Here is a 22,929-nt window from a genome sequence, read left to right on the forward strand (position 1 = left end):
CCAAGGCTGTTGTAACTTTCCAACTTTTAAGTAACCACCCGAAGGAAATTGCCTTCATGTTGAGATACCCTTTTGTTATGAAGATAGTTTGCTTAGAATAAAGCTTTCCTTTAAAGATCTCCTTTCTTTCCACAGTCTTTCACATGTCTTTTGTTTGGTGTGTAAGCATGCGTAAGTGGACACATAGGATTCTCATCTCACCAGAGGGAGAGGGGAAGGAAAAGTCTCTGCAGAGTTAGAAGTGGAAAAAGTCCAAAGCAAGTCCCCAGTAAGTTCCCAGTGAGTTACTGGTTCAAGGGATGTGACGTAGTCACTTGCCAGACTAGGTTTCCTGACAGCCAAGCACAGTTCAAGGAGACTGCAGGTGAAGGAGAAGGTATAAAAGCAAGACTGAGTGACTGTGAGTTAATTCAAGGCAAGGTTCAAGTTGAGTAATGGTCAGATAGGGAATCTGACTGGACCTCAGGGGAAGTCAGAGAGGTATTCTGACAAGCCAGTAGGGAAACTAGAGAGAGAGAGTCAAAGGGTCTTAGTATGGTCAGATAAGGATTCTGACTAGGTGAGGAAGAGTACTTGAGTCAGTAAAGTAGAAACTGTGAGAAGGCTGCAACTGTTATTTTTGTATGGTAATTTAAGTTTCCCAAGGCTTCAGCCCTTGCTAAGTAAACAAACAAACAAATTAAATATCAAACATGTCAAAGTCAAGCATGTTAAGGTCTAGCTTTAAATCAGCAGAGTAGCAAAAATGTGCTCTTGTCTAACTAAGCTTCCCTAAGAACTGAGACTGACTCCAAAAACAATACAACCAGCTTTTAGTTCAAAACAAAAGTTTACTAATGGCTTTAATCTATATATACATAGAAACTATATCCTAATCTAACCAGTGAATAGTTCAGAAAAAGAAATCTTTCTCACCATCTTTTCAAATAAAGTTACGAGAGCAGGAAAATGGAAAACATGCAGTTCAGGAGAAAATCTTTGAGAGAGAGTCTGTTAGTCCCAAAGGGGATGTGACCTCAGTTACATAATTAGTTTGAGAGAGAGAGAGAGAGAGAGGAGTTTGCATGCAGGAAATCCCTATTTTAAAATAACCACACTAACCTGAACTATTTTACGTAACATACTTCCTTACATATTATTCAATTAAGTTACAGTTTATTTGTTATAACAGAAGTCTCTGTTTGAGTAAATTCTAGACATTATAGGCAAAGACAAATATGTCACCTAATGATTTAATAAGAGGAAGACACTTGGGACTCTAGTCCTTGTACACTTAGAAGTGTCTAAAGGGTGAAAGCAGGACGGTGTCAATGACCAGGGGCCTTCTGTAAGGAAGAGGTAAAAAATAACCTCAAGGCATATAAAGGAGGTCCAGTCACAGGAGGATTAAAATCAGTGGGTAGTGGCAGCTAACCATCTCAAGGAATACCCTATCCTACACAGGAACAGGACGGCTATCATCCTTTACACCAACAGAGCAAGAAATTAATTTTTATTCTTTTCTTTGTATCCCCGGACATAATACTTGAAAAATACTCCATATCTGAATGTACAATTTTTTCTAACATATTTAAGTAGTCTGTGAACACTATACTTGAACTGATATCTCATTCCCCAAGAAATAAACTGTAACACTTTACAGTGCTTAGGAAAAGTTAGCATTAACTGTCAGGGTTTTTTTTTTTTTTTGGGGGGGGGGTAGGAGTCAGGCATCTTAAGTACACAATGTATCTGCAAGGGAGAAGGACTGAGACAAGTCCTAATACTAAGTCAGATGTGAAACGCTAGCCAGAGAAGGATGAGTGAACCCTCTGAGTGCTTGAGTTGCTCTTCATAATGGAACCAGAGATGTCCCTCATACACAGTTACTTTCACCAAGTACATGATGGGGTGCTTTCTTTCAGCCCAAGAGACAGCTACAGTGTTTGCCTTTGCAGAAGAATAAAGGAGCAGGCAAACTCTGGGTTGCATAGGTGACAGTTTGGGAGACTCTCCCTCAATCATCCGATGACTCATAGCTGGCTACATATTGCATTGTCTCATGTTAAGCACAGCTGTACTTGGAAGCAACAAAAAGCCTCCTCCCACAATTGTCCCTACAGGCAGGGAAGGACTGAAGAGCTGATCCAGTGTGTCAGTGTCAAACTCTACTGCACCTCTTTGTAAGCAGGGGAGGAGTGGTGGAGACTCTTTATCCATCAGTTGTCAAGTGTAGACTTTATCTGTCAATTGTCTCTAGGAACCAGAAGGTAAGAATGAATTCAGGAACCAATAATGGGAAATAATTCCAATTCCTCCAGTCACAGTGATGGTGACATGATTTCTAGCATGTTAAGAGCTAGTTGGTGTGAACATGACACAGTCCTTCCTATTTTTTATTATTATATTATTATTATTATTATTATTATTATTTTGAGGGGCAGGAACAGTTGTGTGAATGAGCCCAGAACATTTTAAGCAGGCAGCTCTGTCAGTTTCTCTTGTGAGCAAATACTGATCTTATGTTTCCTCTTTCCCCACAACTGTCAGTATCAGCACAACATGAAGATCCCACTTTGGAGAACCAACAAAGAAGTGCTGCAAATTTCTCCTCCCCTTTTGATTAAGAACAGCATTTTTGGCCCACGATGCTAAATCCCAGGGTATAGTCTGAGAGGCATGTGATACAGTACCCTTACTGAACCTAATCATATCTGGATATGATCAGTGCCTCAATGGAAGAGGCCATAACTCAGTAGTAGACTTCATAATGTAAAAAAGTACAGGTTCAGTATCTAGAATCTGCAGTCAAAAGGATCAGATGTTAAGAACTGGGAATATGTATACCTGAAACTCTGGAGAGCTACTGCCAGTCAAAGTTGGTAGTACAGCAGTTACATAAGAGATTGGAATTATGTGGCTCTCTCACATGCTACCTTATAATTTTCAGCAGCCTTGGCCAGTGCTGCTAATGGTGAAGAATACTGGAATTACTGTCCAACAACATCTGGAATATTGCATGATTCTCACTAGTGATTTAGATACATCAACGGCCTCACTTTGTACAAAGGTCATGTAACGAGAATACCTGGGAAGGTTAGACACATTACACTGAATTCTGTACTGAAAAAAATGTGAGAAATAAATGTAAACAACTCTTAGAGTCACCACACACAACTATTCCTGTTCCAGCTCTTGCTGTTACTTCCATGCTGGAAGTATGAATGGTTGGGTTTGTTCCTGGATTTACGCTGGAGCCTGGATGTTCTGATTTCAGGAGTGCATTTGAACAGTTAAAACTAGTGTGTCAGTTGTACCCATTCCTAGAGTTGTAAAACCTGGCTACAGTGGCAGATGCCTTGATTACATCCCATTTGGATTACTACAATATACTGTATATATGGCTCCCTTTGGGAACTGTTAACAAGCTTCAGCAGGTCCAAAATGCTTTAGCTAGAGCACTGACATGGTTACAGTCGACATATAATCTTGTTACAACATCTTTACCTGTTAATTTCTGGCCATAATTCAAAGTATTGGCTTGGGTGCATACTATCTGAAACACCACGTTGCCATACATGAGCATGTGCATTTTAAGATCGGGGGAAAGAGGTTTCTATCACTCCAATAACTGTCATATGCATGTTAGTTGAGGACACATGACATATGTGAAGTCAAAGGCTTTCATGGCCGGCATCCATAGTTTTTTGTGGATTTTTTGGGCTATGTGGTCATTTCTAGAAGAGTTTCTTCCTGATGTTTCACCAGCATCTGTGGCTGGCATGTTCAGAGAATGCTTGCCTGGAAAGGAGGTGTGTGTGTGTGTGTGTGTGTGTGTGTGTGTGTGTGTGTGTATTATGTGACCTGGGAAGGCAGGAGTGATTTGCATGTGTATTTTTCTGTTGCTAATGGCAGGCCTCAGGGAGGGAGGGAGGGTCTGCAAAAGAGGATTAGTGTCTGCTTGAGACAATGAACTAATCAAGCAGACACTAATCCTCTTTTGCAGACCCTCCCTCCCTGAGGCCTGCCATTAGCAACAAAACAATACACATGCAAACCACTCCTGCCTTCCCAGGTCACACAATATATATACCCAACTCCTTTCCAGGCAAGCATTCTCTGAAAATGCCAGCCAGAGATGCTGGTGAAATGTCAGGAAGAAACTCTTCTAGAACATGGCCACATAGCCCGAAAAACCCACAACAAACTACACATGACATAGTTTTGGTAACTGCTCCCACGCTGTGGAATTCTCCCACAATGTGCTCCATCATTGTGAAATTCTCTCCCATCATCCCATGGAAGGCTAGACTGTCTCCTTTTCTGTTCTCCTTCTGTTGACAAGCAAAATGCTTTTTATTTACACTGGGATTTGAACATAAAAGGTCTTTTAAAAGGCTGTGTGTACCATACCATACCTTTTTTGTCTTACGTGTCTCTTCTACTTATCCCTATGATAGCAATTACAGTAATTGGGGAGCACTTTTAGTCTGCTTCAATCATGGTTAATAAAAACTATGTATTGTGATATTTCGATAAAAGCAGTTGTACTAATTTGAGCAGCCTACCAGGAAGTATTGAACCAATTCCTTCAGAATGGGTTATTACTTACAGATTAACATTTTACACTATTATATGAGATACAGAAATACAGTAAATCAGAGTGACAGGTTTGCAGACCTCAAGATACTGAACTGCCACTCCCAGCACTCTTCACCAGCAGCTTTGCTAGCTAGGATTAAAAAGAGTTGCAGGCCACCAAATCCTGGAGGTCCCAGAATTTCCATTCTTGCAATAAAACCTAGCAATCCAATACTGCAAAAAACAAAACAAAACAAAACAACAACAAAAAAAACCCTTTCCTTATTGGATTGAATACACATCATGAAACCTAGACAGAGAATATAAATTAAATGCCTATTAAATTTTGTTGATGACTAGAAATGGCTGAACTGAGTAATGTTAGGATATTATCTCAACACTGTGATCTTAGGGGATTAATGTTTACTTAAAATATTATGCAACATAATGAAATTTATCATGCTCCCATTTGTGAAGTGAGATGTTGCAACTGCTGGAATGGCCAAAAGGAACATGCAGCCCTAATATATACTGAATAAACTGTGACTGAAACTGGAGCAAAGAAAGACAATCTAAAATTTCAAACATATTTAGCAGAATAGGCAGAATCGTACAACTAATGTGGCAGAGACCCCTCCCATCTTACAATTAAGAAACATTCAAGTCAGCTTATGAGTTACTCCAAACATGGTGAAGGGGAATATAGTGGATTGGATGATTATAAGTTTGTGCTCAGTTAGAATCTTTACATTTTACATTTTGAGTGTTCTTTCTTTAGCTATCCTTCCAACCCCTAATCTTCTTATTTCCTGACTTCAGTCTCCATTCTGATCGATGTTTTATCCAAGGTTTGGGAAATCTTTATTTCTATTTCCTCATTATCTATACTAAATTTGTGTAGACCATGGTCATTTTTTTGGTTTTCTTTATGTTCAGCAGTAAGCCTACCTTTGCCCTTTCTTCATTGACCTTCTTTAGTAATTGTTTCAAGTCTATGATGTTTTCCGCTAGTAGTATGGTATCATCTACAGATCTCAGATTGTTGATGATCCTTCCTCCTTTCATCACTCCTCTTTCTTCTGAGTCCAAACCTGCTCTTTATATATTTTCTGCATACAAGTTGAAAGGTTGTGCTATAGTTTATAAAGTGCATGCTGATTTGTGTCTTGAATTCTTTGGTTTGTTCCATTGTCCATCGTATGTTTGCAGTGTGGTCCCTACTGCCTCTTCCTTTTCTGATCCCTGCTTGCACCTTGTCTCCCATATATGATTGGAGTCTATGTTGCAGAATTTTGAGCATAATTTCACTTGTGTGGGAAACTAATGCTACGGTCCTATAGTTGCTGCAGTCTTTTGAGCCTCCTTTTTTGTGAATGGAAATGTATATTTATCATTTCCAGTTTGTTGGCCACTGTTTTGTTTTCTTCTATATTTGTTGGCATATTTTAGTTAACACTAGAGTTGATTCTGTCTTGTTGCAATTCTACTGGAATATAGTCCATTCCTGATTATTTATTTTCCCCAGTATCTCTTATTGTAGCTTCCACCTTTAGCTCTCTAGGATTTGGGGTTCATCTTTGTATGGTTCTTCAGTTAATGTGTTGTCCATTTTTTCTTCTCTTTTAATACAGCTTTTCTGTGTATTGCTTCCATTGTGTTTTTATTTATTCTTGATCTTGTTGTATGGTCCTCATCTGATCATACAGTATCCCTGCCCATGACTTGAACCTTCCTTTGTGTTCTCAGATCTTGAGGAAGAGATCTTTGGTTTCATAGAATCATAGAATAATAGATTTGGAAGAGACCGCAAGGGCCATCCAGTCCAACCCCCTACCATGCAGGCAATCCAAATCAAAGCATCCCCGACAGATGGCCATCCAGCCTCTGTTTAAAGACCTCCAAGGAGGGAGCTTCCACTTGTTGTGGTTTTTGTTGCTGTTGTTGTTGTCACTGGTTATTATAAAAGTTTTGTTTATCATTGTGCACTAGTTATAGTAAGTTGCATATCCTCCTTTTCTTTGCTACTCTTGTTTCCTATACTGTTTGAAACATTTCCTCTGTTATCCATTGTTTCTTTTCTTTCTTTTTGGCCACTGTTAGTGTCTTTCTGCATTCTTTCTTGACTATGTCCTTGCCTTCTGACCATAGTTCCTCTGGTTCCTGGTCAACAATGCTTAATAGAACAAATCTATTTCTTCCATTATTTGTAAATTCTATTGATGTATTTTTCAGATCAAATTTTGGCTGTTTCTGTTTTCTTCTTTAGCTTTATTTTAATTTTTGATATTTACAGCTCACTATGGCAATATGATAGCAGCTCTTTAAGATCTTTCTATGCAGTGTGGAGATGAGTTTATTTCTCTCTGGGGCCAACCAGAAAGAGTCCTGAGAAACTGATTGATATTACTGTTTAAGAGTCCCACCCGCCCGCCTGCGCGTCTGGTTAAAACGAAAGCTGAAACAATAAAGCAAAAAGCATTAGAGTCTCTCTTGCCATACACACACCACAGAAGCCTCCAAGTTTTGCCCTCGACCTATCCACAGATCATGGCAAAACCCATAATTCTGGCCCAAAAACCTGACTTTGACTTATATGTGAGGTCAACTTTAGTTGAGTATATACGGTAAGTAGTTTATGATCTGTTCCACAATCAATGTCTGGTCTAGTTTTGGTTGCAAGAATAAAATTTTCCCATCTTCTGCTTCTGATTTTTGTATTGACCATCTGGTGATGTCTAGATGTATAGCCTGCTTTCTGGTTGTTTGAAGAAGATATTTACTATGAATGGATTGCTGATTAACTACCTCAGTTAATACTGTGCCAAAATAGCCAATCTCATAAGTACTAATAGATATCCCCCAAATTTTACAAAATAGATGCTAATGATCTCTTCAATGGCCACATCTAAGAAGACTGACAGACATTCATTAGGCTTTATGTACAAGTTTCCAGGTTCTCACGCTGAACATTGGTTAAAATTCCAATATAACTAAGTATTATTAAGTATGATTTGATTTTGAAATGAAACCATCAGTGATCACGCATGGTTTTAGACTAGTAAATTACGTGTGAACAGTTTGAAAGAAAATCTTATATGAGGGGATGCTGAAAAGTTCTCAGCCTGACCTACTTTCCAAAATCTGAATGCAGTTTTGTTACTGTAGCTTGAAGCTTTGTTCTCTTCTATTGTAAGCTCCCAAATTTCAGGACTGTAGCTCCTATTTCTAATATTATTCAGATAATTAAAAGAACCATGTCAACAAAAAGTGTGGAATTTTCAAGTGCTGAAATCCAGGCCATATTGAAGTTCCTCTTCCTGCAGAAAAAAGCTCCAAAGGAAATCCATGAATGTATGATGCAAATATTGAATGACAAGTGCCCATCATACTCAGCTGTGAAGACGTAGTGTGCTAACTTTCAGGATAGAGATTTTGAGACTGAAGTTGCAGCAAGACAAGGTCTGGGAGGCCTTCAGCAGTGTCAACTCCTGAAATCATTGAATGTGTTTTTGACCTGATTTTGGTGGATCAGTGAATCTCAGCTAAAACAACTGCTGAGACACTAGAGATATCCTGGGAATGCAATGGGTTTATAATTCATGTGTAGTTGGCTATGCAGAAGCTATCAGCCAAGTCGGTACCAAAATGTTTGTATGCTGACCAGAAATGAGATTGAGTGCCTATCTCCAAACTGATTTTACAACATTTTGAGCAATCTAGTCATCTTTTTTTGGGGGGGAATGACTCATAACTGTTGATGAAACATGGTTACATCACTAATGAGGGCAAAGCAGATGGGCGGCTTGGAGTGATTGGCCCCCAATTATTATTATTATTATTATTATTATTATTATTATTATTATTTGTGGTATTTATACCCCGGCCCTTCAGCCCTAAAGGCTATCAGAGCGGCTTACAATTATTTTTAATTAGACGGTTCCCTGCCCTCAGGCTTACAATCTTAGAGACACAACACAAAAAGAGAAGGGAATGGTGGTGGGAAAGGGGATGAGGTCCAGTGGTTATTCTCTCCTTCTCAGGCCAGGACCACAGCAACTGGACAACTCACTCCTGAAGCAGGCTCCTGCGACTGAGATCCCAAATGGGCCACTGGCAAGAGTGAATTTAATCTATTCGTTTTGCCAGTGGCCACCTTAGCCAGTCTCATAGTGGCTACCAGATGCTCCAGGGGCATGCATCATATAAACGCCATGCCCCCAAAGTGGCCAGAAGCTGCTCTGTTTGGCCCATCTGTTTCAGACACAAGATTCCAAGACCAAACAACAGTCCTTGCAGTGGCAGCACTCGAGTTCTCCGCAACCAAAGAAATAAAGACTCAAAGGTCAGCAAGAAAGGTTATGGCCACAGTTGTTCAGGATAAGGTAGGTATTTTGATGACTGTCTTTAGAAGGTGTAACCAGTTAATGCAGAATATTACTCTTTTTGAAAAAAATGGGCTTTGAATACATAGGTCATCCATTCTATTCATCAGATTTTGTTTCGACTATTTCCTGTTTCCAAACCTTAAAAAAAGTTTGAAATGAAGGAAAATTTCAAATGATTCAGAGGTGATGTCATCAGCAGAACAGTATTCCATTTGTGACCAGACATCAGAATTTTTTTTGGAAGGATTAAAGAAATTTGAGAAATGATGAGCCAAGTGCATCAAATTTTGGGGTGAATACACTGGGCCTGTGTTATCTGCTGGGGTTTGGTTCCAAGATCCCTTGTGGATACCAAAATCTGTGGATGCTCAAGTCCTATTATATACAATGACATGAGGAAATGGTGTCCTTTAAATAAAATTACAAAAACAATGTTGGCTTTTTGCAATATTTTTTCATATTTTCAGTCTGTGGATCGTTGGATCCATGGATATAGGAGCTGACTGTATGTGGAATAGCGTGTACGTTTCAAGGCTTTACACTTTCAAACTTTAGTCCCACAGATGATGTGGACTCCAGCTCCCATAATTTCTGACTATTGGCTAAGTTGGCTCTGGGAGCTGTAGTCCAAAACTGGACTGGGAACCACTGCTTTAGATCGTTCCTTTTGTGGTTGGGCTTTTTAGCACCCCCCCCCCCAATAGTATACATTCTTACGAAGGCCCATATTGTAAAGCACACCAGGGCAGTCTGCTGGACAGGAAAACAGCTCACTACTACATCACAGATAGCTGAACGGAATACTGCAGTGTGAAGCTGAAGGCTTGCACGGCTGGCATTCATAGTTTTTTGTGGGTTTTTTGAGCCCTGTTCTAGAAGAGTTTATTCCTGGTGTTTTGCCAGCAGCTGTGGCTGGCATCTTCAGAAAATGATGGCATGGAAGAGAGTGGGGTATATATACTGGGGAATACTGCAGCTTAAAAAACATGAGTAAAGGGTCATCTAAAAGCCACTAATTCTTATGAAACACCTTTATTGCTGACTTGGAGTTGACTGCACAGCCTGAGAAAATGTCATCCAGTGTAGGCTGAACTGCCTAATAATTGCTTCAGTCTTGACTCAACTGCTAACATGCTTGCTTGCTGGCCTCTCATAAATGTTGCCCAATTTGGCAGCATTAAAACCGAATTAACCATTAACAATATTAAAACAATTTAAAACATACACTTAAAAAGGATAAAGAACAATTAAAACTGTACAGTTTAAAACAGTACAACACCCTTTCCTTAAACTCTTCAGTTCAAAAAGCCTGTCTGATTTTTTTTTAAAGAATAAAAAGAGTCTTTGCCCATCTGTGGAAAGACAGCAAAGGCATTCTGGCCTCCCTAGGGAGGGAGTTCCAAAGCTTAGGGGCAGCCATAAAAAAAGACTCTGTTGTGTTCACGCCAACTGTACTTGTGAAGGTGGTGGGACTGATAAAGAGGTTTCATCTTATAACCTGTTCAATTCAGGTTTTGTTCAACTTAAATTTTGTCACTAATTTGTATCTCTCCTTCTTTTATCTTTTATCCTCCCCATAATCATGTACCATCTTTCATTTACCCTTCAAATACCTTGTTTATTAAGGGTAAGAAGGAGTGATGTTAAAGGTCTGTGAGGAATTTTGTGTTTAGGTAAAAGACACTTGTTCCACTGCAAGTACAGCAATAAATGGTTAGCTACAAACACCATCCAGTGAATCAATGGTGAAAAATTCTTGATCAGAGATGTTTTGAACACGATTAACCTGTAATCAGAGCTGACTGGTCTGTAACAGGACAGATCAAATAAATTCCCTTTTTTATAAAATAATAATAACAATAATGGCTAATCGGCAGTCTTTAAAAGATACAGGCTGCATCATCACTACATGTAAAAAGTGCTGCTAAACTGGGGGATGTAAATTTTCCATGTAATTTCAGGAACTCTGGTGGGATGCTGTCACTTCCAGGTCCTTTGCCAGATTTTAGTATGGAAGCAAAATGTAAAATTTCTTGTAAGGATACTGGAGACAACTCTGCAGTGTTTTGTATGTTTGCATTTACTATTTGTTGGTGGATTTTGCTCCACTGTATATAGAGAGCTGAAATAGGATCTCCATACATTCCCAATAATCTAACTATTCAATGTATTAAGCAGTTAGCTATTTCCACTTTTGGCTCCCCTTTTCCTGGATTTTTCACCCAATTTTTCACTGAACAATGGTAATGATGCAGGGTATCAGAGGGTGTTGGGTTATGTTTTAAAGCAGAATTCCACTCCTGATGGCATAGGGGATCTTTTGGGATACCTTTTCACCTTTATGGTGTCTGCAGTTTCTCCACCCCTATTTTAAATAAGTCTGTCTAAAATGCTGTGTAGAAATGTTATCTACTTCTGTTCTACAACACAGAAAAAAGCCCTTATACAAATTAAACATGCCTCTGAACTGAGGTGCCAGCATTCCATATCCTGGCACATCCTACTCCAGCCTTCAAGAACAAACACAATTTATTCACATTATGTAAAATTTAGCATGCTTTGACTGCTGCACACTGATTCCATGGCTGTTGAATATTTATGAGCAGATTACAAAAACAAATTTACCACTTTACCCTTCAGCTAAGCTTAAAACCATTCAAATATTTATGCTAACTACAGCCTACCTCATACATAAGTTCATTCTTTCTCATTTATCCCCCAGTGAAGTAAGGCAATAAGCAAGGGCCCTTTAGTTGATAGGGTACTCCCTGTGTTGGTATTTCTACATCATGCAGCTGTCAGGATTTAGCCTTCAGCTTCTGGACTATTCTTCTGTCGCTCAGAAAGCCCACAGACTTGAGCAGGCAGTTGAGAACAGGCCACTGCTGGCTCAGAAAGGTCATTATAGAAAACCAACTCTCCTACAACTGTCTTAGTTAAGGCATCAAGCTAAGAAAGTCTCCAATCACCCTTAGCTAGGTAACTAAAATGAACACCCTAATATCTTTCTATATATGTATGCTTTATAGACATAACAACTTACTGTAGAAGTAACTCCTAACTTCTAATAGATCAATAGTTGAATTAGTTAGCATTTCAGCTAGGAAGATAAGCCTATTGCCTGAAATATTTTTTAAAGACTTCAATATACTTTAAAGAGAATACTGAATGTATAATTAATCAAATGGCAAACACTGATCATGTACATATATGGGGAAGAATACAAGAAATCTAAGATAAAAAATTAATTGTTCAAGATAAAAAGTGTGGGGTAAGAGTCAGTTGAAGCAGCCATATGGGTGGGTGTGCTCTCTTTTTAACTTTGTTATTTTTTGCATGATTTTTATTTTTTAATATTTAACAGTTTTAATGTGATGATTTTTTTTTTGTTTTATTATTTATTGCTAAGGTTTTAGCTAATTTTATTTTTAGCCCTGGTAAACTATATCGGGTCCCATGCCAGGGGCAAGGTGGCATATGAAATAAATAAATATCAAAGTACATTGTAGTAGGCTATATTTCAGAGCCTCCCATCACAAAAACCCTATGATGAGAGAGCCAAGAACGGAACAAATGGCAAGACCAGGACATAAACAGAGGGGGAAAAAAAAGAAGAACTGGATAATCATAAAGAGAGAACTAAACACAGAAGAACACAAAACCCAGGAATCTAAGCAGCACATATACCCAACAAAGGAAAGAAAATTTGAAGTAGCACTACACATGTTATAAAAACATGGGATGTAAGAAGCATGAGCCAAGGGAAACTAGACATAGGCGGGTTACAGACTGCCCGTTTGGGGTGGCGTGCACCCGCCCCTTTCCCTGCTGTATCGGGGCCTCAGCAGTCAGAACGGCAGCCGCTGAGGCCCCGATCTGCCACTTTCTGGGCCATGGGGAAGCGGCAAAAGGCCCCTTCCCTGCAGCCTGGAAAGGGGTGTCCTTGGGGCTTCAATTCCCAAGGACACCCCGCGGCAGCGGGGAGGAGGAGAAAGGGGCTGCTTGGCCCCTTTCTCCTCCAAGTCGCTGGCGCAGCCGTCTGAAGGCTGCGCCCAGTGATGCAAAGCCAAGAAGGAGCTCCGAAACAGAGCTTCTTCTTGCGCTGCGTAAAGGGCGCTCTAAGCGCCCTCGTGCGGCGCAAGGACATCACGTCTGCGCCGCCTCATTTGGAGGTGGCGCAGTCGTGACGTCGTAATGGTGGCGGCCGTGTGGAACGGCCGCCGCCATTTTGTGTGCGCTCCACGCGTGCTCGGGTTGGGGGCATCCGGAAAGGACGCCCCTTTCTAACCCTAGCACACACAGAGCGCACACTTTAAGGCCCGTCTGTAACAGGTCATAGTAAAAAAAGGAAATGGAATGCATAAACATAGCAATACTAGGAGTAAGTGAGCTGAAATGGACAGGGATGGGTCATTTTGACTCAGATTATAGTGTTCTACTCAGGAAATAAAAGCAAACAAAGAAATGGGGTGGCTTTCATAATCAGGAGAGATGTAGCAAAAGCCATCAAAGGATACAATACAAAATCAGACCGAATCGATTTCAGGGAAAAGCTATAAATACTACTGTAACAGCGCTATATAAATAAAGCATAATAATATAATATGGACTAACCACAAAAGCAGAAGAAATTGAGAGATTCTATGATGCAGTCTGAGAAGAAATTAACAACACACTGACAAGATTGCTTGATAATAACAGACATCTGGAATGGTAAAGTGGGAGTCAAAGAAGACTCAAAAACTGTAGCACGATTTGGACTAGAAACAAAAAATTAAGCAGGCGAGTGACTGAATTTTTGAGGCCAACAATTTATTCATCACAAATTCTTCATACAACCAGAGAGAAGACTATAGACATAGACATCACCAGATGGCCAATACAAAAATCAAATAGACTATATAATTAGAAGCAGAAGATGGGGAAGTTCCATTCTCGTGGCCAATAATAAACCAGGTGCTGACTGCGGCACAGATCATGAGCTACTCATATCAAAGATTAAAGTAAAGCTGAAGAAGAAAGAAAAAATAGTTATTGTATCAAAATATGACCTGAAGAACATCTCAACAGAATTTACAGACAACGTGATAAATGGATTTGCTTCATTAAGCATAACTGACTGGGAACCAGAAGAGCTATGGACAGAGGCCAGGGACATAATCAAAGGTGAATGCAGAAAGACACAATCTGTGGCCAAAATGAAAGAGAAGAAACAATGGATAACAGAAGAAATACTTCAAACAGTAAAGGAGAGACATGAAGTAAAAGAAAAGGCAGATAGGAACACAACCAGAAGCACGAACGCAACTAGTACACAAGGCTAAAGATAATTACTATAATAAACAATGCAGAAAAATAGAAGACAACAACAAAAAAAGGAAGAATAAAAGACCTCTTTCGCAAGATCCATGAACTCAAAGAGAAATTCAAACCAAGGGTGGGGGTGCTCTACGATCAGAAGAGGGACATACTAAATGATCAAGATGAATAAAGAGACAATGGAAGCAATACAAAGAAGAGCTATATAAAACAAAAACAAAAAATGAATGAGAAATGGAATGAAGAACTATATGAAGATGAATCCCACATTTTAGAAAGCAAGGTGGAAGCAGCACTCCGAAAAATTGGAAAGAATAAATCACCAGGAGCAAATGGCATCCTGACTTGAACTAATACAAATCATGCAAACAGAATCAATTCCAGTGCTAACCAACAAATATGGAAAACAAAATAGTGGCCAACAAATTGGAAAAGAGCAATATACATCCCCATCCACAGAAAAGGAGACCCAAAAGACTGAAGCAATTATAGGACTATAGCATTACATTTCCACACAAGCAAAATTATGCTTAAAATTCTGCAGCACAGACTTCAATCATATATGGAGAGAGAATTGCCAATGTCCAAATGGGGTTCAGGAAAGGAAGAGGCACTAGTGACCACATCACAAACATGCAATGGACAATGGACTGAGCCAAATATTTTTTTAAAATGTGCATGTGCTTTACAGACTATAGCAAAGCCTTTGACTGCATAGATCACGAAAAGCTATGGAATGCTCTTTAAGAAATAGGGGTGCCACTACATCTGATAGACCTGATGAGGAATCTGTACGTAGACAACAGGGTACTGTAAGAACAGAATACAGAGAAACAGAATAGTTTCCAATTGGCAAACAAGTCAGACAACACTGCATCCTTTCACTCTATCTGTTCAACTTGCATACACAAGATATCATACGAAGAGCAGGCTTGGACACAGATGGAGTGAAGATAGGAGGAAGGAATATGAACAACGTAAGATATGCAGACGACACCATAGTACTGGCAGAAAACATCACAGACTTGGAACAATTACTAAAGAAAGTCCAAGAAGAAAATGTGAAGGCAGGCCTAATATTAAATGTACAGAAAACCAAAAAATAACCACAGAGAATTTATATAATGAGGAAATTGAAATAAAGATTTCCCATACCTTGGATCAAACAGTGATCACACAAAGACAATAGTCAAGAAATCAGAAGAAGATTAGGAATAGAAGGGCAGCTATGAAAGCACTAGACAAAATTCTAAAGTGTAAAGATATACTGCTGAATACTGAAGTTAGAATCATTCAAGCGACTGTATTACCTAATTCCATATATGGCTGTGAGAGTTAGGCAGTGAAAAAGCAGATAGGAAGAAAATAAATTCATCTGAGATGTGGTGCTGTAGAAGAGTGCTGAACATACCATGGACAGCTAAAAAGACAAATAAATTGGTCCCAGAACAGATCAAGCCAGAACTCTCCCTGGAAGCCACTTGGAGCTCTTGTAACCTTGATGATAACTTCATTACTAAAAAGTTTAACTTTTTGAATGTCATTCTGATGCCCTATTTTATGGGGTGGATATGCATGCCTAGATGAATACAAGGAGGCCACACTATCATAGATGATTCATTACTTTTTCTTTTATCTCATAGAGAAACAGCATACTAATTAATTGTCTAAACTGATAGCCCTGAATACAAAAGATACATAAAACGACCAGACACCCCCATCGCAAGTCCCATCCCAGATGCCCTGCCCCCCACATACACTGGGTCACATCTGGTGTGGGAGCACCACTGGCCTGCAGTTCTATAATCATACCTGAGGAAAAAAGGGATACATTAATATGCATAGAACTGCATCCCCAGGTACACTAAAATCTGTAAAAACCTCAGATCCCATTGATTTCACTGTAAACTGAGTGTAAAACGATTTTGTGTGAGAAAAAAGAAGGGACCATGCTCCTATAAAACAAATTTATATTTTCTAAGCAGCCCAAAGAATTAACAGTTTTAACACTAATTCTGCTAAAAATCTAACATATACCATCCTTTGAGAGACCAAATCTAAACTTTCTTTCCTTTTCTAAAAAATATGTATGAGGAACTACCATTGTAACACATATAGCACAGCAAATAATGCAGAATGAATGCAAAATAGTAGGATTAATAACTTTTCCAGAAGTTCCCTACAGTCCTAAAAATAAATCCCAATTACAATAAAGCTATTGTTCAATGAGAATTCAGTAAATCAACACTTACATCTAATGGTCAACTTTAATTGAGATTAACAAGTGGATTAGGTCCTAGTATCATTGAACCTAATCAAAACCCCGACTGAGAAATAAAAACACATCTTGAACTATTTCAGTCCCTATACTGGGAGGAGGGTGAGATATAAACAAACAACAACAACAACAAAATACCATTTCCATAGAATCATATAGCTGGAAGAGACCACAATCCAACCCCCTACCATCCAGGAATACACAATCAAAGCACTCCTGACAGATGGCCATCCAGCCTCTGTTTAAATACCTGCATAAAAGGAGACCCCACCACACCCCAATATAGCACATTCCACTGTCAAACAATTCTTACTGTCAGGAAAGTCGTCCTAATGTTTAGGTGGAATTTATTTTCCTTTAGCTTGCATCCATTGTTCCATTCCTATTCTCTACAGCAGAAGAAAACAAGATTGCTCCATCCTCAGTATGACACCTTTCAAATATTTAAACAGGACTATCATGTCACCTCTAAACTTCTCTTCCACAGGCTAAACATACCCAGCTCCTTAAGTCTCTCCTCATAGGACATAGTTTCCAAACCCTTCACTATTTTTGGTTGCCATCCGCCAGACATGCCTATCAACATCCTTTTTGAACAGTGGTGCCCAGAACTGGACACAGTATTCCAGGTGAGGCCTGACCAAAGCAGAATAGAGTGGCACTATTACTTCCTTTGATCCAGACACTATACCCTACTGATGCAGTCTAGAATCGGATTGCCCTGTTTAGCTGTGGCATCACATTGTTGATTCATGTTCAACATGGTTTACTGGTCCTCCTTGATCCATTTCACATGTCAAGCCAAGTTCCCCCCCCCCCATCCTATATCTGTGCATTTCTTTTTTTTCTGCCTCAATGTAATACCTTACATTTCCCCCACCTAGGAATCCCACCACTTGCACCCCATTAACCAGCCATCCCTGTTGGTTAGGATCAGATCTAAAATAGCTGATCCCATTGTTGCCTCTTCCACCTTTTGGGCATTGAAATTGTCTACAATAAAATTTGTTGGACCTTAATTTTTTTGGCTGAGTTTGACTTTCAGCAATTATTTCCCAGGATTATTTTGACAGCAGTTATAATTATGTATGTGGGCCTAAATACCCTCAGAAAGCCAGTGTGGAGTAATGGTTTAACTATTGGACTATGACTCTGAAGGCCAGGGTTCAAATCCCCATTCAGTCGTGGAAACACACTGGGTGATCTTGAGCAAATTATGCTTTCTCATCCTCAAAGGAAGGCAAGGGCAACCCCCCTCTGAACAAATCTGTCAAGAAAGCCCAGTGATAGGTTCACCTTAAGGTCACCATAAATTGGAAATGATGACAACCAAAACCTAAAAACACCAGTTTCTGTCTGACCTTGAAAATTAGGGAGGATCAGCTCTGGTTAGTACTTGGGTGGGAAACCGTCAATAAATACCAGGTGGTGCAACGTATATTTCAGAGGAAGGTACTGGTAAAAACCACCTTTGAGTATTCCTTGCTTAAGAAGACCCTATGAAATCTATTGAGTCTTGAAAGTGACTTGGAAAATTCACATGCGTGCATGCACTCACACCCACCCACCATTATTTATACTGCTCCAACATTAAAGTTTTGTTGAATGACTTTGTGTATTAGTTTTGTATTATATTCCATTTTCTAGAATGCAGATTGGGGAAACAGTCATTCAAAATGACTTCATCTTGATTTTTGGAGTCATGGAAACTACCCCCCACCATCACTCTGGATAGGTAAGCACAAGACATGCCCTTTGTTTTCAGTAAAACATGGAAGTTTATTTCCAAATGTGTTTGATGTTGTTGAAAACCTATTTCTTTAGGACATATTAGACTACAGTTTGCCAGATTTTCCTGTACATTCTATTCAGACTTGGCAAATAAATCCTAAAATTGACCATCAGCTGTGGTAAGATTGCCCTTTAAATGAGTGCAAAATATCTTTCTTAAAACTATGCTTTAATTAAAACAAGCAAGGAATGCTATAGTAATGATGTGATAAAGTTTCAAGGGGAACATTTTTGAGATTATTAGATGGGAGAATACAAGATAATTAGACAGGGGGATTATCGCGCGATCATGCAAAACAGTATCATAAATGTCACACTTATCCAGTCATTATCCTGTCAATGAAATGGAATTAACCTGTCATTTTTCAATAATGGAAACGTTAGTTAATGAAAAATGACAGGATGATTCTGCTTCACTGATGGGACAATGATGGGATAAGCGTGACGTCATCTGATAGTCTTTCACGTGATTGTGGACAATTCCACTTCAGTGATGGGATAATGACCATATAAGCGCAATATCGTCTGATAACCTTTGGATAATAAGGACAGGAAAAGGACAGCCTTTTCCAAATGTGAAAATCCCATTAATCAAAGTTTATTTTTTTCAACAAGGCATTTTTTCTATCAATAAACATTCAAATTCTTAAGATGCATTGACATATTTAGGATCCAGTCCTATGGTTCCTGACACCATTGGATAAAACACTAGTCCCTCTACAACACTGTTAGTGTTGTACCAATGTTAGAGAGGAAAAGTCAATCTCACATCCCACCTTGAATCCCATTCAATCACTGCACAGCCTCCTAGGCCCCCAAAATGGAAAGAGGTTTAAACAGAAAATGCATCTATGTCAAGGAAGTTGTTTTGTGAAAGGAATAAAAAAGCCACAGAGGAAAAACAGCTGAACATCTACTCCACCAGCGCTTCCATTCTAACAAGGGCCCAGTAGGACTTTGTAAGTGACAGAGCCTCAAAGATCAGAGGACACTGCCATTAGGATCCTCTCCCATAGGACTGCTCCCCAAGCTGACTTTCAATTAATATTTTGAACTACTTCAGGAGAGTCTGAATATGCCACCTGTGCAATAATACTGAAGTATTCCGTGTCTTTACTGATGCTTTTCCATTTATATAAAGCAGGCAGTGGTGACCTAGATAGCTGACCCATTCTTTTTTGCAAGCTATTATTGAGAGAATTAGCTGTGGAAACTTATTCCAATTTGATACCTGATTCTCCAGCATTTTCTACTATCCACCCTGCTCCAATACAGAAATGATTGCACAAAGTCAGGGACAAATCAGAAAAATTCATACCCTGAACCCTAATTTTAAGTAGTAAAATTTGTTTATCCTCAATTCTTCAGTAACTATCGTTTTAATGTATGATGGCCATTTAATTATCAACCAAAGTAAAGCAGAGATAGAACAAAAAACAGTTTCCAATCTATCTGCCTAGAAAACAATTTAGCAGTTCAAATCATGCAGTAATAGTTAATTAATTGAAAACAGCTCTATAAAGGTAAAGTCAGCCTCACCTCATCCCACTCTGAAGCAAATGAAGGTGATTTTTCAAGTCTTTTTTTCCCAGCACTACAATTGGAAAGGGATTCACTTCTGCTCCCCATAGTGTCGTCTTCTGTTGGTGAAGTGGTCAAAAGGTCAGAGTCTGATTTTGACAAGCTACGGCTAAGCTTGAGTTCTGCTCTGGGCTTGCCTCCTGGATGAGCTCTGCCCACAACACTGCTCTTGTCTCCTTCATCAGCACCACCAGGGTGCTGTGGCAAATGAGGATGTGCTAAAGTTTCAGGGTCCAACTTGTTGTCACAGCTATGACGGATGGTTGAATAGACCACTTTATTTTGTTCTGCCGTGCTAGTCTGTGCTGATTCAGATGCCTCAACATCTTCCAGCTGCATAGCAGTCCGCTCTGTACTTCCTTTGCCCACAGCAGAAATAAGTCTGAAAGGGTCCTCATTTATTTCACACACCGGAGAAGAACCATGTAGCAGACCTGAGAATTGATCCAATACTGGGACGTCCTGAGCATCTGCTTGGCTGTGGTTACTGCTGCTCCGGCTTTCGTCTTTGAAAGGACAAAAAAACCAACAACAAAAAATAAACACACACAAAAGTCAAGATGAGTAGGATCACACTCCCTACCCCCACCCTTGAAGAGAGGGAGAAGTAAGAAAGAACAGTTCAGTATTGTTCAGAGCGTTCAGATTGTACCCGAAGTCAGAGCATTTATGAAATTCCAAACACTGGCCTGATTTATGCAATCTGGCAGCCCGCCCCGTTTCATTTTATTCCTGTTAACACTAACAATCAGTCTTTGCTATATAAGGTTCTGAGAAGTGCTAACTATACTCTGCAGAGAGGGGCAGGCTGAACTCCTGGAACACAAGATATTTCCATAAAGGCCAAAGTGTTATTTAGAGCAGCGCTCCCTACCCTTGGCACAGAGCACTGGGTGTGGGGGGAGAGCTGCAAACAACCTGCAAGTTTGAAAACATTCCCCCCCTCCTCCCTACAGCTGCTTCTTTCCCTAGTGGCATGAACTCACCTCCTTATGGAAGAGAAATAAGGGCTTCACAAAACGGTTAACTCTTACAAAACCCTGCTGCATTTAATTCATTTCTCTACATAAAGTGATCTGCTCTACAGCTGTAATCTGCTTGCAATATGAACTGCTGTTGAAATGTGACACTATTATTAGACTTGTTTTAGTATGTTGTATCAAATACCAAGACTTGGTTAAAGCATGAATAATTGACTTATATTAAGTAAAAAGCTTGTTGTCAACCATTTTGAATAACTGTCCTAAAACATTTCTCAATATTTACCACAGGTAAAACTTGCAGCTATCTAGCATTCCATGATATCACATTACTCAAAATCTCCCTTAATTATTAAGTATTGGATGGTCTTTGTGCAGCAGAAAAGGAAACTTATTTCTACAAACTATATTTATCAACCAGAAAAAGTGGTTTTAAAACCTTATACATGTTTGGGGACAGGGAGGGGCAGAAGAGAGGAGACAATGAAGACTACCAGATGAATGCCAAGTGTTTTTGATTGAGGGAGATTAATCTAGTCAAATTCCCATTGACTTCCCCCATGCTTAAGTATCGCCAAATGAAAACAAATTAGAAATGCTTGGATCTGACTCAGCTATGTCCAGTGACAGACATACTAGTGTATGGGAAACAGAAAAAAAAATCCATCTTTCTAAATTAATGAACTTTTATACTGGTTTTTAAGCATTCCTGTTTTTATTTTACATATAATACCCCATCATCACAAGTTTTGGCAAGGGAAGACTTGATGGGATACTGCAGTTCACAATTATCAGTTTAACCAACTTTTCTTGCTTCTGACCTATGGCAAAGTGCAGAATGTCTGACTACCTTACCATAAGGGATAAGCAATTCAGCTTCACATTGCATCTGCATAGAGCTAACATTTAGCAGAACTAGTATCACAGGGTGGAAAAGCAGCTGACAGTGTGTGCTGCACAGTGGAACATTTGACTGTCCCAAAGCCAGTGAGGAAGACCAACAATGGGGTCACTGTTCAAATGAAACAGTGGCTGTGCTTTCCATCTCCTCAAAGCAACACTACAAACACAAAAATATCCTCTGGCACACGAGCAAAGTCTTGTGAGAGAAATTTGTGAGTATTTCAGACATGTTCTTTATTTAACAGTCCAAATGATAACTTGGAAAACGGGGGGTGGGGAGTGGGAGGGGTGGGAGAGCCAACACCCATTTTCCTATATATATTTCTATGAAGTTGGGATGACTTGGAATAACTTCCAATAAAACCTACCTTTTGGCATCTCCACCAACTGAGGTTCAGGGCTTTGATATTGCTCAGAATGGCTAGAAGAAAACTCAGAAGAAGCTTGGCAACTGAGTGGCCACTGGCTATCTTGGGAAGATGGACCTTTTCGTGGCCAAGCCTGCAAAGGGATCTTGTATTATTTAAATTTCAATGTCATAATCAAAGCAAGGACCTCAAATTTTATAACCAAAACAAAACAATTTAATTGTAACTGCACATATTCTCTTTATAACCTGCTTCCAAGATTTCAAAATATGATTTTGTGTAAGTAGAAACTAGAACAAAATTGAAGAAAAAAGAAAGGTAAAGAGGATACAAGGCTGCATTAGATAAAAGATCAGAGGAAAATAAAACACCTTGGGAAACACTGAAGCCCTAGCTCTTGACTGTGTTCATCTTGATAAATCAGATGTTGCCTGCATATTTCTCTTACCATAGCAATTTCCACAAAAACTTTGAAGACATCAGATTTTTTTTTTCAAATGATACAAACTGTGGCCTATAACACACACGTATATTCCAGTGAATTAAAAAGGCTATTCTAGTTGGGACTAACAACTGGGAGTTGCAATCTAAAAACACTACATTCTGCACCATTGATTTAGAATCTAAAGACATACACTAGTTGTACCAGACCATTGATCTATGTACGCCTCATACTTGGTCGTGCAGTTGCTTCTTTTTTTAGAACATGTTAACATTACGTACAAATTGTAATCTCTTTATAGTTTACAGAAACACATGACAGT

General features: G+C 39.3%; 1 protein-coding gene across 6 annotated transcripts in view; it reads right to left on the minus strand.

Moving 5' to 3' along the window:
- ANKS1A (ankyrin repeat and sterile alpha motif domain containing 1A) overlaps positions 1 to 22,929 on the minus strand; it is a 185,893-nt gene that overhangs the window by 95,099 nt on the left and 67,865 nt on the right. For all 6 annotated transcript variants that reach the window (XR_016280435.1, XM_089514680.1, XM_089514682.1 and 3 more), the window contains exons 13-14: positions 22,166 to 22,298; positions 19,873 to 20,420 (exon numbers count right to left, since the gene is read on the minus strand). Coding sequence is in view for 5 of the 6 variants with exons in the window: in XM_089514680.1 (XP_089370806.1) it covers positions 19,873 to 20,420; positions 22,166 to 22,298 (681 nt within the window). In the remaining variant the exon portion in view is untranslated. The remainder of the gene's footprint in view (positions 1 to 19,872; positions 20,421 to 22,165; positions 22,299 to 22,929) is intronic.

Source organism: Sceloporus occidentalis, unplaced genomic scaffold (genome assembly GCF_023333645.1).
Source record: "Sceloporus occidentalis isolate IW3139 unplaced genomic scaffold, rSceOcc1.0.p SCAF_3, whole genome shotgun sequence".
NCBI classification, from domain to species: Eukaryota; Metazoa; Chordata; class Lepidosauria; order Squamata; family Phrynosomatidae; genus Sceloporus; species Sceloporus occidentalis.